Raw genomic sequence first — 24,259 nt, 5'->3', positions numbered from 1 at the left:
CCAGTGTTGACAGTGAACCAGTGTTCAGCACTGGTACCAGTACCTGACTGCACCCTGCACCAGTGTTGACAGTGAACCAGTGTTCAGCACTGGTACCAGTACCTGACTGCACCCTGCACCAGTGTTGACAGTGAACCAGTGTTCAGCACTGGTACCAGTACCTGACTGCACCCTGCACCAGTGTTGACAGTGAACCACTGTTCAGCACTGGTACCAGTACCTGACTGCACCCTGCACCAGTGTTGACAGTGAACCAGTGTTCAGCACTGGTACCAGTACCTGACTGCACCCTGCACCAGTGTTGACAGTGAACCAGTGTTCAGCACTGGTACCAGTACCTGACTGCACCCTGCACCAGTGTTGACAGTGAACCACTGCTCAGCACTGGTACCAGTACCTGACTGCACCCTGCACCAGTGTTGACAGTGAACCACTGCTCAGCACTGGTACCAGTACCTGACTGCACCCTGCACCAGTGTTGACAGTGAACCACTGCTCAGCACTGGTACCAGTACCTGACTGCACCCTGCACCAGTGTTGACAGTGAACCAGTGTTCAGCACTGGTACCAGTACCTGACTGCACCCTGCACCAGTGTTGACAGTGAACCAGTGTTCAGCACTGGTACCAGTACCTGACTGCACCCTGCACCAGTGTTGACAGTGAACCAGTGTTCAGCACTGGTACCAGTACCTGACTGCACCCTGCACCAGTGTTGACAGTGAACCAGTGTTCAGCACTGGTACCAGTACCTGACTGCACCCTGCACCAGTGTTGACAGTGAACCACTGTTCAGCACTGGTACCAGTACCTGACTGCACCAGTGTTGACAGTGAACCAGTGTTCAGCACTGGTACCAGTACCTGACTGCACCCTGCACCAGTGTTGACAGTGAACCACTGTTCAGCACTGGTACCAGTACCTGACTGCACCAGTGTTGACAGTGAACCAGTGTTCAGCACTGGTGCCCACATCATTGATGAGAAGAGAAATCTCATACATTGCTGAGATGCTGAGATGCTTGTATTCACACAGAACAATCTCCCTCTTACACATGAGGACATGGGAAAAGAAATAGAGCAGTTATATGGACGAGTCAACTTCAGTCTTTGTTTTTGTTGCACTTTAAAGGAGGGCTGTTTTAATTTTGTGAGCATTTCTGTGCCTTTCTTGTTTATATTTACACTATTTTGTTACTCTTAAAAGAGATTGAGCCCAGTTTGAGTCTATTATTTGACAGTTATTCATTCATTGACTGTTTACAACTAATGGACTGAAGATATGCCTCTTCCTTTTTTTTATATTGTCTGTGGTGTTGTTGAGTTTGTTGTTGAGGTTTCTCTCTAACACTAAATAAATATGGCACTTTTTTCCATAATTTAAGTTGTTGTTCTCTTATTTTTCTCAGTGTGTACATTTGGAAAGCCATGTTTGATTCACATATGCATCCAGTGGGGCATCACAATAAAATTAGGCATAATGTGTTAATTCCACAGTAGGAGTTATTTTATGTTGTTGTTACCTAACAGTTTTGATGTAAAAAGCCAGCATATATCGGTATCGGTGATATCGGTATCGGTGATATCGGTATCGGTGATATCGGTATTGGAAATTAAGAGTTGGACAATATCGGAATATCGGATATCGGTAGAAAAGCCAATATCGAGCATCCCTAGTAATAATGAACACGAAATAAATAAAGTTAAAGGTAAGAAACTTTGGCTGCCAAATTGGGGGATACCACCAAATCTGGCAACGGTGATCAGCGTTTTCCCTGCAGCGTGAACCTAAGAGACTAAATGATTGTGTAGAGGTAAAAAACAACAACAACAACAGTGTGACATTTGATCATGCAAAACATCTTAGACAATAATAGTACAAAAGATGTTTGCAGAAAAATATATGTTTGGATAAGACAATAATGACACATGATACTGGAGACATGATAAAGGGAGACAGACCATTATCTGTCCCCTTCATAATAGTGTAATAAAACATATATACTGATTGCATTTGGAAGGAGGTATCAGACAACGTGATGAAAATAATAGTGGCTTACGTCACAGAGGGCAGTAAGGGTGTCTGTGACATTCCTTACGGGGTGGTGGGTGAAGGTGATGAAGGGGAAGTCCGTGGCGAAGGGGTTCCACCTGGATGTGAAGGAGGGCTCTCTCAGCCGGTCCCAGAAGACACGCACCCCCTCCCCTTCTCTCCTGGAAACACAAAACACACATGATCAACCAACTTCTAGTGATAGTGTCGGCAACTTCCTTTTCCACCAAAAAATTGATGGTTTAAACATTTTTTTTAGGCTTTCTTCTGCCTCATGAGTTCAGGTATTTCCTCTGAGATTAATAATATCTGAGCTGCTACAGTTCTAGTACATTGACATATTGTGTAGGAAAGTCATGCTAATGATGTTAGGCAGATATTTCCAACAGCTGCAGCAGAAGTCTGTAATTAAACGGTAATTACCACCTTACTGTCGCACGCCTCCGCCATCTGTTTAAGAAACATGGTAAACAAATGAGCGGACCAGTGTTTGCTCCAAACAGTGAAGCCAAAAATGTGAAGACGCAGGTTTGAGTCCTTCAGAATGACATAATTACGTTTGAAGCACAACAAAACACAACAATGAGAGCTTCATTGTCCAGATAGAACAACAACACAAAAGTTACGTTGCTATCAGAGAGAGCTGACATGAACGACATGAAGGACTCAAATATGGAGGGCAGGATGCTCAGGAGTGGCATGACTGATGCAAGAATGTTTTGGCGCAAAACATTCTCGCATCAGTTGTCAAGATGCAATCGTCTCACTTTTACCTAGATGCAAATGTTTGACACATCTGAAAACTTTGGATTAGTCCTAAATATCCGGAATCAGAAGATAGGGACTGACAGGAGTTGACCCTAACCAAAATCAAACCAGTTCTTTACAAAGTCACACTGAACCTTTGCTTAAAAATAAGGATTTTCCTGTGATATTCATTTGTATAAACATCTGTGTGAAATCAGAGTAACTTTACCTTCTGGCCATCCTTGTGTCTATGGCCCAGTATACACGACGGCGTTTTAAAGGGAACATTCGAAACTTTCACTGTTTTTTTGGGCGCAATGTTCTTTTTTTTAAGACAAACATCTTGAATGAATTACTGACATAAAATCACCACCAGAATATATTCTAATCAGTTTTATTTGTAATACTTTTCCAGCCAAAAGTTTGAACCGCTTTTTGTAAAAGTTACCTGCACACAAATATTGTCTACCATCTGGTGTGAAAATCACAAAGTGAACCACAAAGGTGTCTAAACGGGGACAAGCAGACTGGCTGTCCCCTTGAGAACAGCGTTAGAATATGTGAAGAAATGCTCTAATCTGTCTTGGGGCAAATACTGAATGTGAAGACAATCGTGTGGTTACCAGGATTAGAGGTAATCTACAGTGTGTTCATCGTATTCTCTTTCTTCTTCTGTCTCTCTTTTTTTAGTTGATTTAAAGTAAATACTGAAGGATTTAATAAAAAAAAGCCTTGGGGTCACATCTTTTTTCAGTCTAATGAAACCTCAGAAGACAGAGCAAACAGACCAACTAAACACTCTCAGATCCCACCTTTGAAACAACGTTGGAGCTGATCCTGGTTCTGTGGAGACCTTTACAGTTCTGTTTACCAGTCTTTGGCTCTCGAACCTCAAAGACTGGAATATGTCTGGGGATTGCAGATCTTCGCTCATGCTGCAGAGGAACAGGGTCACACAAGGTTCAATCGCAATTCGTCTGCTTCTTCACTACTTTCACACTGAAAGAAATTCAGTCACCCGTTTGCAGAACTGTTTTCCAATCATTGTTTTGATGAGAAAAATAAAATAAGAAAACCACATGGCACCGTAACAGCGAACTGCCAGCCTTCCTGGTGAAGAGCGCAATCTTTTATTCCTCCAAAGTGGAGTTCAAAGGTGCCCAACTTTAGTGATCAGGACCGCAAAATTATTCAAAATCTGACTAAACCTTCAGATTCAGCAGCTTCATGTAAACTGGTCTGATGTTAAGTTATCTTTTCATCACCTTTGGCTTTCTGTTAAACAGCATTTATTCATTATTCAGCAATTGTTTAAAAAAAAAAAACATTCTTGATTTTGTTTTACTCCCCCGTAAATAAGTTCTCTATGTTTGTTTTTGTTCTGAGTTTGTGAAAAATTGCATTCTTTTGTATTTTACAACCGTATCAGACTTCTCTCGGCTGATTCTTTGTCTGTTTTGTTCTCTATGACCAAAAATATTCGTCAAGGAACCTATTTCACAGAATAAAACCTAAATATAACTGACACTTCAGTCAACCAATTAAAATGGGACGGAAATGATCTGGATGCTAGATACCATCAGAGCTGCTCTTGTTGTGGGACAAGTTGGGAAGAAATCCAGTCAGAGCGACTCTTCTTGAAGGGTTGATCTATGTGAAAGCAGCCTTTTTTTCTATTTTGTAAGAGACGTTCTAAATTTTACAATTTGCAGGATGTTTCCACAGCAGTGAGTGATATACATTATATTTAGTTGTGTTTAGTTGCAGTGCTATTTACACAGCCTTGATTGATGGCAGTTGACTTTTAGCTTAAGTTCATGTTTATCATTAATGCAAATTTTGAAGAATTGACACAAAAGATTCTTGTACATCACAATCAGAAAAACACATTATCTACCATTCACACGTGACTAAAACATATGCTGGACAAACATTCTACAACAGCGCTGTGTGCTTTACTGAACGCAACTAAATGCATGTTAGAATTAGGACTGGACAATATATCACTAATTCACCATTATTGCAATATCAACATGTAACAATGTGCATATTGCAAATGACTAATTCAACTGCTATAAATTTTTGTGTGCATGCACGGTGCAATCATGGTCGGAAAAATCAAAATCGCAGTATTGACACCCGTCATTGACACTTTAAACCAGGGGTGTATAATTCTGGTCCTGTGTGTTTTAGATCTCTCCCAGCTGCAATGGAGGGCTCTTCATTGGGATTCATGTTTAAAGCTTGATGACAGTGCAATAAGATTCAGGTGTGCAGAAGCAGGTCGCCATTGAATTCATCCAGTATGCTGAAGTTAATGTTGCATCTGAACCTTGGTTCAAAACCATAAAAAATATATATTTTTTAATCTAATATTTAATCTTGTGCCCATTTGTAGAAATTCAGTAACCATAGACATATATAATAAAATATACAATTTAACAGATATACTGAACACAGAAGAAATAACTGTCTATATGTGACAAATAAAGGAATAAATTTTTTCTGGCTCTTTACTTGAAGAAATCCAATTTGGCAGACATTATGAAAAGATATTGCCTCTGGCCTACGACTTGGGAAACAACTACAATTTTCTTTTAACAAATGAGTCAGTGAACTGCTAAAATAACAAAAGAGATTAGCACAAATAAATGTGGATTGTTTGAACCTGCTGTTGCCTTTTTGTCAACAAGTACAAAAATATTGTGACATACAGTAGACAGCTGGAGAATCCATTAATGCTCAAACACACTAATGAATACCAGTAATTTAGAACTTTCATAGCTTTCAAAGACGCACGCAGCTGAGCTGTAGTTAACCTCCGGCACATTTTAAACCCCAACAATGAAGGATGTCATAACAATAATCCCGCACATGAGAACTTGCTGCTTGTATCGTATGGATATATAAAGTCTTTAGTTTATTTCGTGGTCAACGTGCACAAACACGCTTAACAGATTTCAAGAGAGAACTTGTACAATTTTCAAATAAAAAAAAAAGTACAACTAGTGCCCTCTAAAGCACACCTCCCTCTGGCAGTTGAACAGTTTGTTGTTCTGTCAGCAGCTGCAGGAGTAAGTGTTCAAAATGTCATCATGCACTGGTTTATTATCTCAAGTGGAGAAAACCTGCTGGTTTGCAGCAAACAAACAAAAGATTCATGAGAAAATTTGTAAATCTGGATGCAGCCAATTTCCAAAACAGCGTTCTGATTTCCTTAATGACTTGTCACGATGATGTGCTGATTTCGCTGCGCACCTTGTGCAACAACAGGACACGATTCTGTACAACCAGAATCAAACACCTCAGGCTAAACACTGGCAGTGTAGCTGTTAGGTATGTTAAGGTCTCGGGGAGGAGCAGCAGCAGCATAATGCAATCATCCAGCCTTGTTTACACAAGTACCTCCCAGATGACAATGCTGTGGAGCCTAATGTGCGTCCTCCAGAGCGAGCGTGCACAAAGAATTGAAGTGGGAGGAATGACAGACTCATGTTAATAAAGAAAAAAAAAGACTGGGTACAAAAGCAAAGCCGAGGCTTGAAAGGCTGATTACATTTCAGGAGATGTGGGAGAGGATGGTGCAGTTAGGTTTGTGCACAGTGCCCTTTGTAGGAGTGTGCAGCCATTGCCCGAGTATCAATTGGGATATATAAAGAAAAAAAGCTTTGACGAATTCCACACGTAAGCCATCGCCAAGAGAGGGACCAGCCCAAACAGGCAGATCAGGGCTGGGCTTTCCAGCCAGAGGCCTTGGAAGTCTTCGCTGTGTTGACGAGGAAGAGCTGGGTTTTGGATTTTCACTGTGCTTCTCTTCCACACAGCCACCGACAGACACCATCCAGGCCTGCATCAGGATGTGGACCAGAGGAAAACGTTCAGAAACAGACCCTCCACCCTTATATTGACCTCCTCACTGGGGATCCATCTAATCTGCAGTGCTGATCTGAAACGCACACACGCATACGAGTGTTCCACTATATTTGCAGCTTAGGGGCAAAGTGACGACAAAAATTCCTCCCGAGGCTTTCAGGCACTTTGGACTCATAAGTCAACACGCAAGATAAATATCGCTCTGGTTGTCATGGCAGGTGTCCCACATTGTCTCACACTGCACAAACAAATCTGCAGTGATTGCTCAATAGAGCCTGCAGATTTGTCAACCATCCATACATGTATCCATCCAGCAAGGTCGGAGTCAACGTGTGAAAAGGCAAAAAAAAAAAAAAGATAAATAAAGAGGAAGAAAAAGGTGGAATGGTGACAAGACAAACAAAAGCAAAACATAAGAAATTTAGCTCCCCACAAGTGTCCTCCATTATTCATGATGGAGCTGCTTATGCAACCTCTGAAGCCTAAAAACACACAGCCATGTTACTGTTGGTGCCATGATGCAAAAACCTACGAGCTCATAGCTGCAGGCTGTTGGCAAAGATATTTCCACCTTGGAAAAAAAACCCCCAAAAAACAGGAAGAGTCCACAGGCTGAAAGCTGCTCCCAAGGTGTATGAATTTACAGCAGCATGGCCCCCAAACAGCATGAATCCACTGTTGTTTATTAATTCATACTGCAGACCACGGAGGAAGCCAGCGTGCAGACTTTGCTCAAGATCTGTGCGCTTTGTTTCTGAGCTTGTTGGTGCTTTTCATCCTGCATGGATTTGGAGTTCAAACGAGGCTCATGCTACAGGTAGCGCTACAACGCCATGCAACAACATCTCAACACTTATTTCAAAAGCACCATTGTGATTTGCTGTATTTGGAAAAAAAATGAAATCAAGCCTTAAAATATTTCTGTTTTAGAAAGTATGCAGTGCACAACTTGCTCATGTAGCTAATATGTTGAGTTGCAAAGGCTTGTCCAACACAATGGCAGACCCTGATGTTTTCCCAACTGGGGAGATTTTTGGATTTATTGAGATTGTGTACAGATGGAAAATATGACAACTTGTTGGAAGTGAAGCCAGAAAAAGTCCTGAAAATGTGTAATTCTCACCTCCCACATTAGGAAAAACTTTGACGATATACTGTGACCCAGTCGTCTGTCCAGCACTCCCTCAATAGCTTACATTTGTTTTGTTTTGTTTTGTAACTTCTGAATATTGCATTTGTGTTTTGAAGGCCAACTCATTTATGTCTATTTGGGTAGTGTAAGCACGGTGACCCAACAAGCCGAAGCATTGACTTTAATTTTTTTTTTTTTTTAAGTTGTTTTGTAAACTCCAGTCAGACTGGATTGATTCAACAGCACAAAGTTTGGTCGGTATCCTGTTGCTAACAATCAGGCCACAACCAACTCAAACCATTGGCAGAGACGAGAGGAAGAAATTCTCGCAAAAAATGAATGGAAAAGCCCAAAATAAATGTGGGATTATTGCGTGTAAATACAGGGAGAGTCAGCACTTCTGCTGGTGAAAAGTCTCCATCTCTTATATGACCTACAGATAAAAGAAAAAAGAATGTGCATTAATTCTTCGATTAAAAAATACATTATGTCCAAGTAATTCCGAGACATTTTAGGCCCTGTTTACACAACAACGGTCATGAGTCTATCCGCAAAACATTCTTCACTTGTGGGGGTTCCATTTACAAGGCACCAGTGTGCGGATGCACTGTATTTGAAAAGTTTTTAATCCAGCTCCCACGGTGGAAAGTTTCTTTCACAGACGCTCATCCCCTCCCTCCGCCTTCCATCCCTTGTAAACAAACATGGCGACCCGCAGTGGTATGACTCGCGGTCAGTATTCCAGTTTTATCATCATAATCAGTAGTCGGCCCCATCCCTAGTTACAACTACTAATAAAAAGCTTCTTCACTAAAATCAGATCAAACGCAACAAAGGTTTCAATCTATATATCAATTAAAAACAAAACAGCAGTGAATGTATGTACATTGCATACAGAAGGACAACAAAACATTAAATAATTGATTGCAGTAAATTCAAATGAATTAAATTCAAAAAAGCAATGCTAAAAAAAGTTGCTAAGACATTATTCATAGTTGAACAGAAACGCTTAAAGATACAATTTCTACTGTTTCTACTGAGATATAAAATATATGTACGCTGTTGGCCTATCGTGACTGCCACACTTTTGGCCGGATGTATTTTGGATGATTAGTAATATCTGACACACCGTTACTAAAGAATCCTGTCAAACATATTTCTTAAACAGAGATATGGATCTTTACTCACCTGAATTTTAACTTTTGACCTCACATTTTTACACGCAGTAGTCTATTAGTATGTTTTCATGTTCTATAATCACTGTATGAAAGATTCAGACTTGTGGACGGACACGCACGCACGCACGCACGCACGCACGCACGCACGCACACACACACACACACACACACACACACGTGGACCAATCAAATGTACTGAGTTGAGTCAGCAGGACAGTCATAAAGATATATTGGTAGCTTGTCTTGTGAAAGACGAACAATGCTCCAGCCGTGTCACGATGATTATGTTTTGTATTTTTCCTCTCTTTTATTGTGTTAAATGGATAAAACCCTTCAAACAAAAACTAAATTGTCTGAACAGTAATAAAGAACAGACATGATTTAAAGACACCAGTTCGAAGAGCAAGAATCAAGAAATCAGTACTTCATTCTAATCTGCATTCTATCGTTTGCCTCTGGTAATCTGGCCTTTCTCATTTTAGCTATTTGTTAGCGATATCTTGTTTTGTCTCATAAAGAACGTGTAATTCACGGTCTGTGTTCAGGGATGACCTGTGTGAGCACTTTTGGAACCTTGGTACCACTGTTGGTGTCCTCCAGTTAAAAAAAAAATCCCCCTTTAAGAGGCGCTGAATGACTGAATCACAAACTCCTGGATAATCATGCAAATGTTGTACTTTGACTTTGTCTCTTCTTGCAAGAATGATGACAAAAAATTGTCTTAAACTTTTTCAAATTGCTCTCAGTAGGATTCCTGTGTATTTTGTCTCCCTCAGGTTTTGTTTTACTGGGAAATTAGCCTGACATTATCATACATGTACTGTTAACTGTGTGGAATCAGTTTTATACGTTTGAAATCTTTGGATGTGACGTGTGTTTCTGTGTCAGGTCTGTAAAAAGATCTCGTTCTCACTGGGCTCTCCTTTCCTGGTGGAGGTTAAATGAAAAATGAAATTAATCAAACAATGCGATAGAGTGGTGTTGGGGGAATAGTAGGATGTAAGGTTTTTTATCCCCCGCCGTGGCTGATAGGCCCCGAAGGGGGATCTTGAAACAGTCTCCGTACGTACGTCCGTCCGTTCGAACGTTTCTACCTATATCTCGGCAACCCCTGGGCCCACAGTGACCAAACTTCACATGTGGATACATCTCAGAGGGGGAAGGGATACTATGGTGACCTTGACCTAATTAGCATATTAAGTAGGTCACAGGGTCACGAAGTGCTTAAAAACACAAATTTGGGCTCTGGAGGCCTAGGTTTTTGAGCTCGGGCTCTGAAATTTTATACACACATGATACACACTCCAGGGATAACCTCCAGTACACCAAGTGACCTGACCTTGACCTTAAAGATTGGTAGGGTCTGAAGTTTGCTCGTCATGGTTGCACAATACATGTATTTTCATATAAACATTTCTCAGCAGTTCCTGGGCCCACAGTCACCAAACTTCACACATGGACACTCCACCTGGGGAGAAGGGGCACCATGGTGACCATGACCTAATTTGCATATCAGGTCACAGGGTCACTAAGTGCATAAAAACACCTTTTGGGCTCTGGAGACGTATTTTGCCATAGCTTATGAAGAAGACCTTTCAGATTCTACATAATTATCTACTAGGACCCATGGAACACCCTCTAGTGTACCAAGTGTGCTGCCTTAGAGCTGCTTTGTGAGAAAATATAAAGCCCGCCGGCGGGGGATTAGCCCAGCAACGGCCTTCTTGTTCTTGTATTCATGCAGAAAGCTAACAAGGAGCATGTTTTTGGCCCCTGCTGCCCAGAAACTCGGGCTTAAGTCCGAGGTGAGGCTATCAGTGAGGAGACTGCATGTTCTTCCTCTCACACTCAGTGTGAAGGATTTTCTGTCTCACTGTTTGTGCTGTGATGAACTGGTGACCTGTCTAGGATCTAGCCCCCCTTCACTCCTTGTCAGGAGGAGTTGGCCCCAGACCCCCACTGCCTCATAAAGCAGGACAGAAGATTGTCAGTCCTTAAACCATTTTGCTCAAATTTACACCAGCTTTTCTTATGATCATGTCATATCATGTCTAACTTGATTTACACAACAGACAGTTTTACAAACAGCAGTTTTCCTTCTCTATTACTCATTTTACTGCGAACCAAAGTCTGAATGACTCGGACTCTCAATAAGACACTTCCCATCAGCTTTGCAGCCCAACTGCAACAACTGGTTTCCACTAAAGCAGACGTCTGCAACCTGTGGCTCCGGGGCCACATGTGGCTCTATAGCTATAGTGGCTCCCTGATTCTATCACAAAATTATTCTTAAATAAATATTTTATGTTGTTTTTGCTTTATATATGCAAACAAAGTCTTTTTCCTAATGATTTTTAGCTCCTGCCTACAAAAAAGGCTTAAAAAAGGCCAAATTAAAATGGGGGTAAATGGCAATAACCTGAGAAAATGGTGAAAAATGCTGCAAAAAATGCAGAAAAAACACAGGGGAAATGAGGGGAAAAACACAGAACTACTATACAAGTCTTAAAAACATTGCTGAAAAAGAAGGTCGAAAACTCAAAATTAGGTTCAAAAACTGCAGATAATGTAATGACATGTTTGCTGCCTTAAATTCTCATAAATGCAACATAAGATAGTTTAAGTTCACATCTCATAACTTTAGAAGCCGTGGCTCATTTCAAAGGTTAAATGTGTTTTGTGGCTCCAGCGGAATTCAATTTCATGAAAAGTGAACAAAAAATGGCTCTTTGGGTCAGAAAGGTTTTCAGACCACTGCACAACACCCTCATCTGATGAGCACTGGCACAGCACATTATGCTGATGATCTCTTAAGTAGCTGCTTTGCACTGACTGCCCTCTGCTGTTTGAACATGTGTGCTACTTTGGTCTCTACAGGTGTGGCTGTGCAAACTGAAGTGCGACATGGAGGTGATTCAAACTATAAGAACCACTCAAAAGGCACTCCTAATAACTCTGTAAACGCATAATTCATCAGCTCACTTGAGTCAGCGTCACAAATGATCAAGTGAGGAATTATTTGGCTTGATGAAGCTGATTACAGCTGATTACTGATTACAAAATCATGTTTTTTGTTCTGTGTCATTTTGTTTTTGATTTTGTCATCAATGTTGTTGTTGTTTTGCTTTTTGTTTTGTTGTTTTGTTTTTTTAGCCTACCTGCTAATTTATACTCTTGCTAGAAAATGATGTTACTATCTATATAGTACTGCTCAGGCTGGTTTAATCTCATGACATTTGGAAAATATTTGGATCAGTGTGGTTACTGTATTAAAAATAAATAAATAAATAAATAAATAAATAAATAAATAAATAAATATATATATATATATATATATATGTAGCACTAACAAGGGTATTGTATGTATCTCCCCACCAAGTCTATCTCTCTGTCTTCCCTCTCCTCTCCTCTCCTCTCCTCTCCTCTCCTCTCCTCTCCTCTCCTCTCCTCTCCTCTCCTCTCCTCTCCTCTCCTCTCCTCTCCTCTCCTCTACTCTATCCTTTCACCCCAACCAGTCCGCAGAATGCCGCCACCTCTGACTCTGGTTTCTACAAAGTTTCTCCCTGTTGGGGGAGTTTTTCCTTTTCACAGTCGCAAACAAACCTGCTTGCTCATGTAGATATGTTGAGCTTTTCTATTTTCTATGTAAAAGCACATAGGAATGACTGTACTGTATTTAAAAATGTTTTTTAAATAAAAAAAAATGAAGCCATCACCACCTTTGAAGCTTGTTTTAGAAAGAAAACAAAATCCCACAACTGATCAGACGAGCAACAGAATAGAGCAGGACTGGGATTATTTCCAACTTTCATATATATATATATATATATTTCTTTCTTACAACAGTTACTGAAGCAAAGTCTTCTGGGACTTGTTTAAACTTCCACACCCAACTCTTTCAGACGAGAAGAGGAAAAAGAAAGAAAATAGATGATGTGCTGGGTAATTAGATTGTCTAGACAGTTTGGAAAGAAGGCACTTAAAACACATCTTTCTCCACAGATGCTGAATATATATTGAGCGTCTTTTTCACCTGGAGAGTGAGCGATGGAAACAGCATCAGAACTAAAAATACTGACACTCCCTACATAGTTTCTACTGGCATCAGCTAGGGTTTGTGGAAGCTCGCGGGGTGTGGCAGGAACCAGCGCCAAGTGAAGCTCTGTTCACAGAGGGCGTGTGAGGCTTCTTGTTCTGAGGGGGAACACTTGAGGTCAGACAGAAAAAGTGCCATCACTTTAATTCTATTTCTTCTGCGTGATAAACCTTTAATATCCTACACAGCTAGACAACATAGAAGAAGACAACATTGCCCACCCCCCTCCAAAAAAAAACTGTTGGCTTGTGATGTCTTCTCAAAGATTGAAGGCTTTGAACAACTGAATGTATAAAAAGTCTGAAAAGGTGTTGATTTTCAGAGGATTTTAGGAGAATTTCCAGCAGCAACAGTTGCAGCATTCAAAGCCTCAGTGGCCGTGACGACATCAAACACAGGAAAATGTGGTGAAGCAGCTCCTGGACTGGACCTCCTTTACAGAGGGCACACACTGATATCAAGTGGTAAGATAACAACTGAGAAAACAAAGCAGGCAGGTGGTATTTTACGTGCATTCAAGTGCAGTTAACACAAGTATGATATTCTTTTATGTATGTAAACATTAAAAACATTTGCATTTTGAAGAAAAAGGCTTTAAATGCAGCTTGAGGAGAGGCATCAGCACTACAATGGGAGGCGGAGGATGACGTCTCCCAGTAATTAGTCATATTATCTCATTGTAGTGAAGGGGGAAGTGTAGCTGCAATGAAGACACATTTTAAAACGACCAGTTTAACTAGATTTAGCATCCTAATTGCTATTTTTCATTTCTTTTTACATGACAGTCTTCATGCTTCCAACGTCTTTTAATCTCAAACGATATGTCACATGAAGCAAGGCCACCAATGATCAAAAGTCCACAAATCCATAACACAGATGCCAGCCTGCAGTACCTTACACAATAGCCTGATCTATAAGTGCAGCACAAATAACTATCAGCAGAAGCACAGTGATAGACAGATCAACACAATGTGAAAGAATAGATGGAGGAAGAATGGATCTTTTAGCCCCGATCGCCCTTCATAACAAAGAGAAATCTATACTTGTGTTTGAAGCTTTTACACACATCTTCCACTCATCAGAATCAACAAAACTCAAACAACTTTATCCAGAGGGGTTTTCCACTGGTTGAATAAATCTCTGTGAGAATGTAAACTCTTTGTTCAATAAATTGTATTACTCAAAAAGCAAAGTGTCCATTGATTTAATTTGCAGCATCCTCTTAAAATATGAGGCTTCTATTAGCCAGGACTGTTGCCCGATAGTAAGAGCGATCGGATTTGTATTAAATGGGACCTTTCTGTGTCAACTTTGCATGTTCTTCCTGGTGCGCCAGCATCTATCCACGTTTGTTAGTAAAGAGCTGTGAGGGAAAAGTGAAAAAGCTGTGAATGTGCACATGGAAACTGCTAGAAATGGTTAAAACAATAAAAAAAATATGAACTATTAAAAACGTCCTTTGGTTGTAAATTATAATGTAGGTTTCACTGAGATTTTCTTTCTGGTTTATATCAAAGTGTTTTGTTCAACTTAAGAACCTTGTGCAGGATTCAGTCAAAATTCTCTCTCTCTCCTCTCTCTCTCTCTTCCTCTCTCTCTCCATCTCTCTCTCTCTCTCTCTCTCTCTCTCTCTCTCTCTCTCTCTCTCCTCTCCTCTCTCTCTCTCTCTCTCTCTCTCTCTCTCTCTCTCTCTCTCTCTCTCTCTCTCTCTCTCTCTCTCTCTCTCTCTCTCTCTCTCTCTCTCTCTCTCTCTCTCTCTCTCTCTCTCTCTCTCTCTCTCTCTCCAAAATTTCAAGTTTGCCTTCATATACATTCATTCAGACAGTACTGAAGTCAAAGTGACTCTCAATATGGTACAGACAACAACAGACGTGACATGACAGTAAAACTCTACGCACTCAAAATGAACAAAACATCGTCACTTTGACTTTGTGAAAGCTTAGATGAGAGGTTAGATGTGAGGCTCATGTGGAGGCTTCAACGCTGTTTGTACATTTCCAAGTAACTGCATTCACAAAAACAGACACAATTGCTTGGTCAAATCTGAATCTGACGATCACCTAAAACTATGTATTCCGGTTGTCCTTGAATCACTGTAAACTTTTTACTTCCTTCCCTTATAAATTCTCAGGAGTGTTTTCCAAGTTGCCTTCAGGTCAATCTGACAAATTATAAGCCACAGAAAGGTTCACACAGACAATGCAGATGTAATGCAGCATTTTGCCGCCGGCTGTTGCTGGAATAACCACAGCATTACTCGGTTGTCTGCATCTGGGCTCCCTTTTGACACCAGAACTCCCCGTGCTAGTTTACGAAATGAGAAAACCTCCTACAAGACATTTGTACACGTTGTCCTGATGAGAAAACCTACACAGTGGTTGACTGTGTTTCAAATGCAAAGCCACAATGATTGTATATTCAGCTCTGAAACGTTGCGCTGTCTGCTGCTCCTAAACTGCGCACTTTATCCGATTCTGTCTAGGAAAACTGATTTATGAGGATTTAATCTGCACAGCTTCGTGCTGTCGTGAAAAGATAAATGTATAATACAATAAAGCTACAATGAACCCGTTTTGAAGAAACAAAGTCATGAACTGACTGTCAAACCACGCCCTGGTAGTTTCTAACTTATGTCACTAAAAGCAGGAACATGCTGGCTCACAGCGATGCTTTAGAAATTAATCCTTGCATTTGTCACTTTCAGCCTGGAATACTGCAGTTCTCCATCATCAGGTTGGCATACTTCAGTTTCTAAAAGTAAAATGGAAGCAGAGTTTTCTTTGACCAGGTTCCTGTTTTGTAGAAGCAAACTCACAAGTTGAACATTGGGAGGTTTATATGCTCATGTGGGATAAATGGGTGTTTTGGGTTTTTCTCTCTGTATATCTTGGATGTGAAATTGCCATCGACTTGCTTGGTACGGGACAAAGAAAACTGGAATTAATTAAAAAATGTTGACAAAGACTAAAACCATATTGGCAGCATCTTACTGCACAAGATTACAAAGTGGTTTTTTCTGCATAACCAAATATGGCAGTGTGTTGACAGTAACACTTTATCTGTTATTCTTTTCATGTAGTCTGGTACATTTATCAATATGAGAATCATTCAGCCAATTAGTGTCTTATTTCCGTTCAAGAGAAAACCCTCCCATCCAGCTGTATTGTTGTTGCAGTCACAGCTAAATGCAGAAACTTGTTTCTTAACACCTTGAAAAAACAAAAATCAACCCAGCAGCAGTCATTTTGACATTTCCATTTAACTTCTTTTTTTTTTTTTTTTTAATGAGTGACCACCTTTTCTCTTCAAGCCTTGACCCTCATATTTGATAAACATGCATCCGAAGAAAACAGAGACATTAATGAAGCTTATGAATGATAATTGAGCCAGAAGGGATGGCACGATGACATCTGAATATACTTAAGGGAACAACATTTAACACTTTAGCCTAAAACATTAAAAAAATAAGCCAAAAGTGTCAAGAAAAAGAAAAGAGAAAGCGTCTTAAAAAAAGTCATTGGTGACGTACAACAGAACACTGCAGTGATTCACACTCCAGCATCTTCGAAGAGAAAAAGCAGTCTTTTCAGGGAAGTTGGAAAGAAGTACTTCAACTGTGAAAACGTTGCAGGATGGAGAGAACAGAGACTCTGAAGCGCTCTGTCTGCAGCACAGCTGCAATCTTACATGTCGTACCTTTTAGAAATCTAAACCACACTTCACAAAGTTCACAGCAATACTTTAGAACTTACACAGTACATAATCCAAAGTCCACCAGATAGTTGAAACAAATTTTGATTTTTTTTTTTTTTTAAATGATCATTTACTGGCAACCGATCTGATGTTTTTTTCCATTCACATTAAGAGTTAGCGCACATAAGCACACTGCTAATTATGAAAGACGAAACCGACCAAACTGTGTAGAAAGTGACAGTTTCAGCAAGCAGGAGGAACGAGCATCAACTTTATTGTAGATGCAGAACGACCTCAACGCAAAAAAAAAAAAAAAAAAGGAGCCACCCCCTGAGGGAGAAGGGAAAGGAAGAAGGGGAAGAGAGCGGGTCGAGTTAAAGATAAAGATAGACAGAGGAAATGTTTGAGGGTCTAGTCCTTCCTACTTGAAAACATCTCTTTACTGTTGGACTCCCGCGTGGCTTTCACAAGCGTTTTATGTATAATTTAGCGTAATGTGCGGAGATAAAACCTCCAATAAAGGCCGCGCTCTCTAAGCTCTTCACAGCACATTACGTTTTATTCATCAAATTAGTTTTAGTTGGTTTGGTATCCCCTGAGCCGTCTTTAAAAGGTTTAGATGAAAGGACTACATTAATTTTGCCACTAATCAGTTCAGTGACAGCTCCAAGTGACAGCTCTGCACTCCTTACCCCTGAAAACCTCTCGTCCCTGCAGCGCGCCAGCTTCAGCTCTCCTGTCCTGGTTTGCTCCCTGTGCCATTGCCTACATTTATCACAACATCTTCATGTTTCTGTGCATTTGACACCGTGTCACATAACACTCAATTAAAATGAGTAAACGAGCCAATGTCGTTCAAAAAAACGTGACCCCGCCACCTTTGAAGCAGAGAAGCAATGGTAAACCGGGAATTCTCGAAGCTTTTGTGCAAGTCAATTAGCACACAGTGCAGATAATCAGAGCTATTATTTAGAATTCTCCTCCAACATTTGTCTAATTTTTAAGGCTTCCAAGTCCTATCAAGAGATATTTCAAAGCACATCAGTGAAGAGTGTGTCCTCTGTATCGGTGGTTTTCAAAGTGTGGGTCACTTCTCCAAGAGGGGCTGGAGACTTTTTGTGGGGGTCGCAGCAACGCACAGAAAAAAATCAGAAATTTAGCAAGTAATCTGGTAAGCTCACGTCTGAATAATATCCATTGGGGTTTTTTTTTTTTTTTTTATGCAAGAGAGGAGACGGAGTGTGAAACAAACGGCAGGCCTGTGATGATGAAACCCCACAACAATAAAGAGTGAACTCATCGCTGTTAAACTCAGTATCACTGTTGGGGTAATACTATCCAACACCGTATCTCGGAAACAGCATGAGGACGGAGGGACATTGAGGATTTTTGGTACAAAGATTCATTCGCAACACTTTGAAAGCATCGTATGACTTCCCACCCCACTTCAAGCCTGAGGTAACCTGTGATGGACTTACCCGAGCAGGGATGGCGTGGGGAAACTGAAGGCACCGTGACAGATTCGGTCCACATAGTTCAGCTGGATCCTCTGGATCTGGTCGCACCGGAGCACGATGAAGTCGTACTTGAAGATGAGGAGGGAGTTGTCAGTGATCATCACGAGGCGCTCCTTCTCATTGTTCCAGTGATCCACCCTGAAGGAGGCAGAGAACCAGGCCGTGCTTTGTTCCAGGCAATGTCAGCATTTATGTCACATTTTCACATCAACTGGAGAAAAAACTGGATGTTCTCACTGCACAAGGCAGACTATCTGTCGTACATCAAATTCTGCATGTTGGTTTTCTTTTAACAATTTAATTGAGTTGAGTCCTCTTCATTTAAACCAATCTTAAGACCAACTTTAATTCCCTGGCTTTTAACCATGTTTGAGACCCTGCACCGGCTTTTATTGTTGCCAATTTCATTATTTGTTTCACTGTATTTTACCGCTTTATTACTTATTCTGTTGTTGGAATATTCCTATTCTATTATGTGAAGTTAATAAGAGCACTGTCTATTCTGTATTGCACACTGGCGTTACCATATTTAGATTACTGTGTGGAAGCATGGGGCAATACCTATAAAACCACTTCACATTCACTAAGCACGATACAAAAAAACAAAAAGTCATTCATATAGTAGATAATGTAGGATATCATGAACACACCAATATACGGTTTTTAAAATGACATACCTTAAAGTTTGGGGATCTGGTAGAATTTAAGATGGCACAAATAATATATCTTTGAAAAATATAGAAATGAAGGAGAATGTATATTGCGCTGTTAATGGCACTTGCCTTTTTGCTCTCTTTTGTGTGTTCTTTGATTTATTCCGTTTTCACAAATGGCTCGATTGGAGTATTACTTTTTTGCCATTTTTTGTGGAGTCATTTTATTGTATTTTGGATTTGTCAATGGTGTAGAATGGCGGCAGGACTTAACAAGCCTAGGCTTCTTCCTATCCCTTTTTGAAAGAGTCAAATGTGCTCTATATTGAATATGAAATTGGCTTTTTGTTTATTTTTTTTCATGGTTTCATCTCATTTTAATTGTTCCTTTGTTTGAAATAAATAAATCAAATCAAGCACTTTAGTAAGTTATTACTCTGAAATACTTGTTACTTTATAATAATTTTAAAGGATATATTGTTATTTGTGTCAAAGTGACCACCTTTTATTTCTATTTGTAGTCCTTGTTTATTTATTTGTTTTGACCAAAACACCACACAACTCACAAAAATACAAACAATGTAATTATATCTGCATTTTTTTCTATCTTTGTGTGAAGGTGGCCAGGTTATGACATGGAAACCCCCAAAGACAATATAGAAGTTGATCAAATGATTCCAGGGATTCCCAGCATTGAATTTGCATGCTCTCCCAGTTTGTGCCAGATTTGGTCTAAAATACACATGGGTGTAATTATTGTAATTTTACATGTCATGCATTAGCGCTGCACAATTGTGACCAACCCCGGCTAATGCAACCCGAACATGATCGCAGCAGGTTGAACATTGATAATACACAGTAAAGACACCGAGAACTACACAAACTACAAACACATGTAGTGCCTGTGTGTTCGTGCCAACACGGCTTCGTACAACAACTGAGCCAAGTGCAGAAACAACGATCCACAATTGTGCCACAACACAAATACAAAGCTATCTAACAATCGGGCCAGATCAGTGTGCATTAAATCGATAAACTTCCAGCTATTGGATATTAAATAAAAAGTGGACAAACATCCCCTGTGTGATCAGACCATGTGCAGGAAGTACTGTCGGAAAATCAAAACAGCGATTGAACAAAAAGAACCATTGTGCAAGTGCCAGGAAAAAGCTCTTTTACGTTGGTACAAGTTAGGTTTAGTTGAAGGCTCTGCGCACACAGACAAAGAGCTGGCACCTTCTAAATATCCTGTTCAGACTGGAGGAGTTAAAACAGGAGCAATAGTAGGGCTGCTGGGGGCATGTTTTTATGGGGTCTATTTGTTGTTGTCATACGACCTCCAGACTTTGTAGCTACTTCAAGTCTTTAAATCAAACAATTGTTGGATGCATAATGCTCTCCGGACATCTTAATTTCCCACAAGCAGAAAAAGTTTTACATGAAACACTTCAGATAAGTTTTATTTCGGGGACCTGGACCTTTGATTTTTCACACTGGGTATTTCAGGCGGCTGTTGGACGTCCACAGGAGGTGATTCAGTGTTTAAATACACAAACATGCACACAAAAATAGACATGCTCAATTATGTACTGTGAAAGTTTCACAAATTAGATCATACAACATGCATGCAAACATTTCTAAAGTTCTGAATTTTTAGCAAGGAAAAGTCAAATTAGCTCAAACAACCTTTATGTTAACTGGAAAATGTTGTTTAATTCAGGCCCATGCAATATGTCCAGACATTTTTGGCGCGCGCGCACACACACACACACACACACACACACACACACACACACACACACACACACACACACACACACACACACACACACACACACACACACACACACACACACACACACACACACACACACACACACACACACACACACACACACACACACACACACACACGGCTAATTCATGGTGGCGTGGATTCTCTCGGAGTGGTTCTCTTTCTTCCAGCCCGCTGCGCCGGCTGCACGTGGCTGACTCCAAGTGAAGCCCTCCTGATTGCTGCTGGCAGCTGGAGGCCTCAAAAGACAGTTCAGTGAGCAGCCGGGGCATCATGGCAGAGGTGTGGGTGAAGAGCTTTGACTGTGTTAATGAAATGACTTAACCTCGACTGGGCACGGGCAGCGGGCGCCCTACAGAGGTGTTTCAGAGATCCATGATCAGCCCGTGGGCGGGATGACAAGTGAAGGGAAATAACGCTAACATAATACACACTGTTTGATCAGGCCCTCATAAATACACTTGGTACTTCATGCCGTCTATGTGGTATAAAGTCACAGCGTCTGATTGGTTTAGCTTGAATTCCAGGAAAAGGAAAAAACCAACTACTTTGGTAAAGAAGACAAAAAAAGGCAAGTTGTTGGAGAAGGCTTCGCCAACAAGTTAGTCACTTCGTCAACAAGTAAGTTTCATGACATTGGGGCTCAGGGCCACTGAAAATGCAGCTTTTTTTGAAATCTTTGAGGACTGTCATCTCTGTGGAAATGGACAAAAATGCAACGTTGTGAAAAAGCTCCAGCTCAATCTCAGTGTAGACTGCAGAAACTACTATGCATGAGCACCACGGTCATCCTCAACAGTTGTTCTGCACATGGGCGAGTAGATGGACAATAACAACAATGGCAGCTTTCAGAGTGTCCGTGACTCACAGTCCAGTCTCCCGGGACTTACAAAAACAAACAACGGCACCCACTTGTGGCCCTTTGTGAAAACCACAGCGTTTTCAGTGCTCACTGCCGTTTACATGTAAACAGGCATTTTCAAAACACTTTTCTGAAACGAAAATGCAAAACTTGTGTTTTCACTTGAAACGTAGAAATACACGATGGCCTGAGATTTAGGAACAAATTCACAGAAAGTTTGTTTATTACCATAATTAGCTACCATTTCAGTAAAGAAAACATAGATACTATTGTCTGTAATTCCTTAAATATTCTGGAAAGACAAAACAAAAGATGCAGCCCTGCACCAATAAACAACAAGTATTGTAATACCAGAAGGGCTGCAACTAACAATTATTTTAATAATCACTCAATTAATGAATCTGTTAAAAAAAATTATTTCAAATTGTAGAACCAGTTGATATTGAACGAATCAAACACCAAATATGTTCTGGTTATTTAACAGCAAATAATTGAACTAATACAAAGACATACACAATATATCTTATATACGCATGTATATAAGATGTATGAAAGATAATTTGTAAATAAGATTTAATGCACTTCAGGGACCACATACAGTCCAGTTTCATCCTGAGTGACCAGAGTGGTAAAATAATGCTATAATAACCTTTAAATGTACACTTCACGGTTTTTCCTTGTTGTGTCACAGTGTATGGAATGAAACTGTCTATATTTTTACAAGATCAAACTCAGGGAAAGGAGCTTCACAGAGCAGCACTGCACTGCAGGAGGCAGTGATCATTCACATCTCAAAACGAATCTCCTCACACTACAACGTCTGAATATTCCAATAATCAGTATTTGGCCATTTTAGTGTCACTCAGCTTGAAATGTTCCAGGAAAACCTGTCTGTTGTCCTCGTCAGGCATGTTGTCACTCATTAAGGTGTGTTAACAGTGTGATACGTGTTGGTGCACAGTGACGTGTCCAGTACAGGGTGTCGTTCTTACCGCTCCGCTGCTCACAGGTTCTATTGTACCGCCTCCACATCGCTGTTCGCTTTTCTTTTTTTTCTTTTTTTTAACTTTATTTCAGTCCGCCAGCATTGACAAAGGTGAAGTATACGGCTCCACAACATGGCGAGTGACGCATAAATTGCGCGACACAACGAATCATTCATAAAATTCACTGCCAACACTTTTAATAATGGAATTTAATTGATTTTATCGATTCGTTGTTGCAGCCCTGAATACCATTCCATAGAAGTTATCTTTAGTCTTACTAAAACTTGTGGCAACCTTCAGCAGAGGCAGATTAGAGGAATTTCTCATGCTTTTCTGACATTAGTCACCGGCCTCCCTCTGGGATATTCAGCTGCCGAATTACCATATAATGCATCCTTTCTTTTGCACGAAGGTCCTACAGCAGCCACTGTAGCAGCGATAACAGTGAGGGGGGAATGTAGGACAGGCTTTAACGTGTGTTGGACAGGGCTGCATAAATTGGGATGCATTATTCATTCACACATGGCCAGCCTTTAAAATCTTTCCTGAAAGCTTGTGCAGGAGTGATACAAGCTGACATCTGCAAGTGCACTTGTAAATGTCCTGCACTCACTTTGCTCTCAGTTAGATCACTACATCTGTCTGAACTGAACCAGCACTCGAGGACTTCTGGCTTTTATGGACACACAAATATTGGTGCGCAATACTAAATAGGGCACAATGTGGTTATAACAGATGTAGAATTCGGGACGTGTATATCAACATATGTTGATTTATAAAAAAAATATACACTCTCCCTAAGGAGAGCAGGTGAATTAAATCAGGACATATGTTAATGATGGATTATGAATGAGGAACAAGTGAGACTATAAACTTGATGTCTATTTTACTCAGATCATTGCTCCTAAGTGAAAACATAACTGCTATGAACAATCACAAATGTGTATGCGACGATGAATATCATAAGCATGTGTATTTTTTTTGCATTTAAAAAGTACACTGAATATATTATGACAGTCACATTTTAGTATTTCGTCACATTTGATTAATGGTCGGGTGATGGTTTATTAATTCAATAAAGCAGTACTTTGTACTGGCCCAGAAGGTTTCTATATTTATATTGTAGTTTTGAACCATTTCTGTGTTGCGACTTTGGCTTTTAAAATTTTTTCTGAATTTTTTTCTGCATTTGTTTTACGGCTCTGCTGTATTTAGATTCCTCTGTTGACTTTATTTACGTTGCTACATTTGCATTTGTGTTGCTACTTTACCATTCCTGTTGCAGCTTTTGTTTTTCTGTGGTGACGTTTGCATTTGTGTCGAGCTTTTTGATTTGCATTGTGACTTTATTATTCAAGTTGCAACTTCTGCATTTGTGTTTGTTCAACATTTGTTTTGCAACTTTTGTATTTGTGTGCTAGTTTTATACTTGTGTTGCTGCTTTTGCAATTCGTGCTTTGACTTTTGTATTTGTGTTGCAACTTGCCTTTGTTTTTTACATTTTGTGCTCATCTTGCAGCTTTGCTATATTTGCATTATTGATACAACTTTTGAAGCCATGTTTCAAATTTGCTTCAGCATTCACATTGCAGCCTTAATATTAGATTTGCATGTGTGAAATGTGTATATTTAATAATAATAATGCATTGGTTTTATATAGCACTTTTCTAGACAAA

General features: G+C 40.2%; 1 protein-coding gene across 1 annotated transcript in view; it reads right to left on the bottom strand.

Moving 5' to 3' along the window:
• tprg1 (tumor protein p63 regulated 1) overlaps positions 1-24,259 on the bottom strand; it is a 47,609-nt gene that overhangs the window by 13,146 nt on the left and 10,204 nt on the right. The window contains exons 4-5 of the mRNA XM_080506630.1: positions 18,249-18,425; positions 2,059-2,212 (exon numbers count right to left, since the gene is read on the bottom strand). Of these exons, the coding sequence (XP_080362756.1) occupies positions 2,059-2,212; positions 18,249-18,425 (331 nt within the window). The remainder of the gene's footprint in view (positions 1-2,058; positions 2,213-18,248; positions 18,426-24,259) is intronic.

This window comes from Blennius ocellaris, assembly GCF_963422515.1.
Source record: "Blennius ocellaris genome assembly, chromosome: 12".
Taxonomy (NCBI): Eukaryota; Metazoa; Chordata; class Actinopteri; order Blenniiformes; family Blenniidae; genus Blennius; species Blennius ocellaris.
Note: the sequence above shows the minus strand (reverse complement) of the source record. Positions and strands in the feature narration are given on the sequence as shown.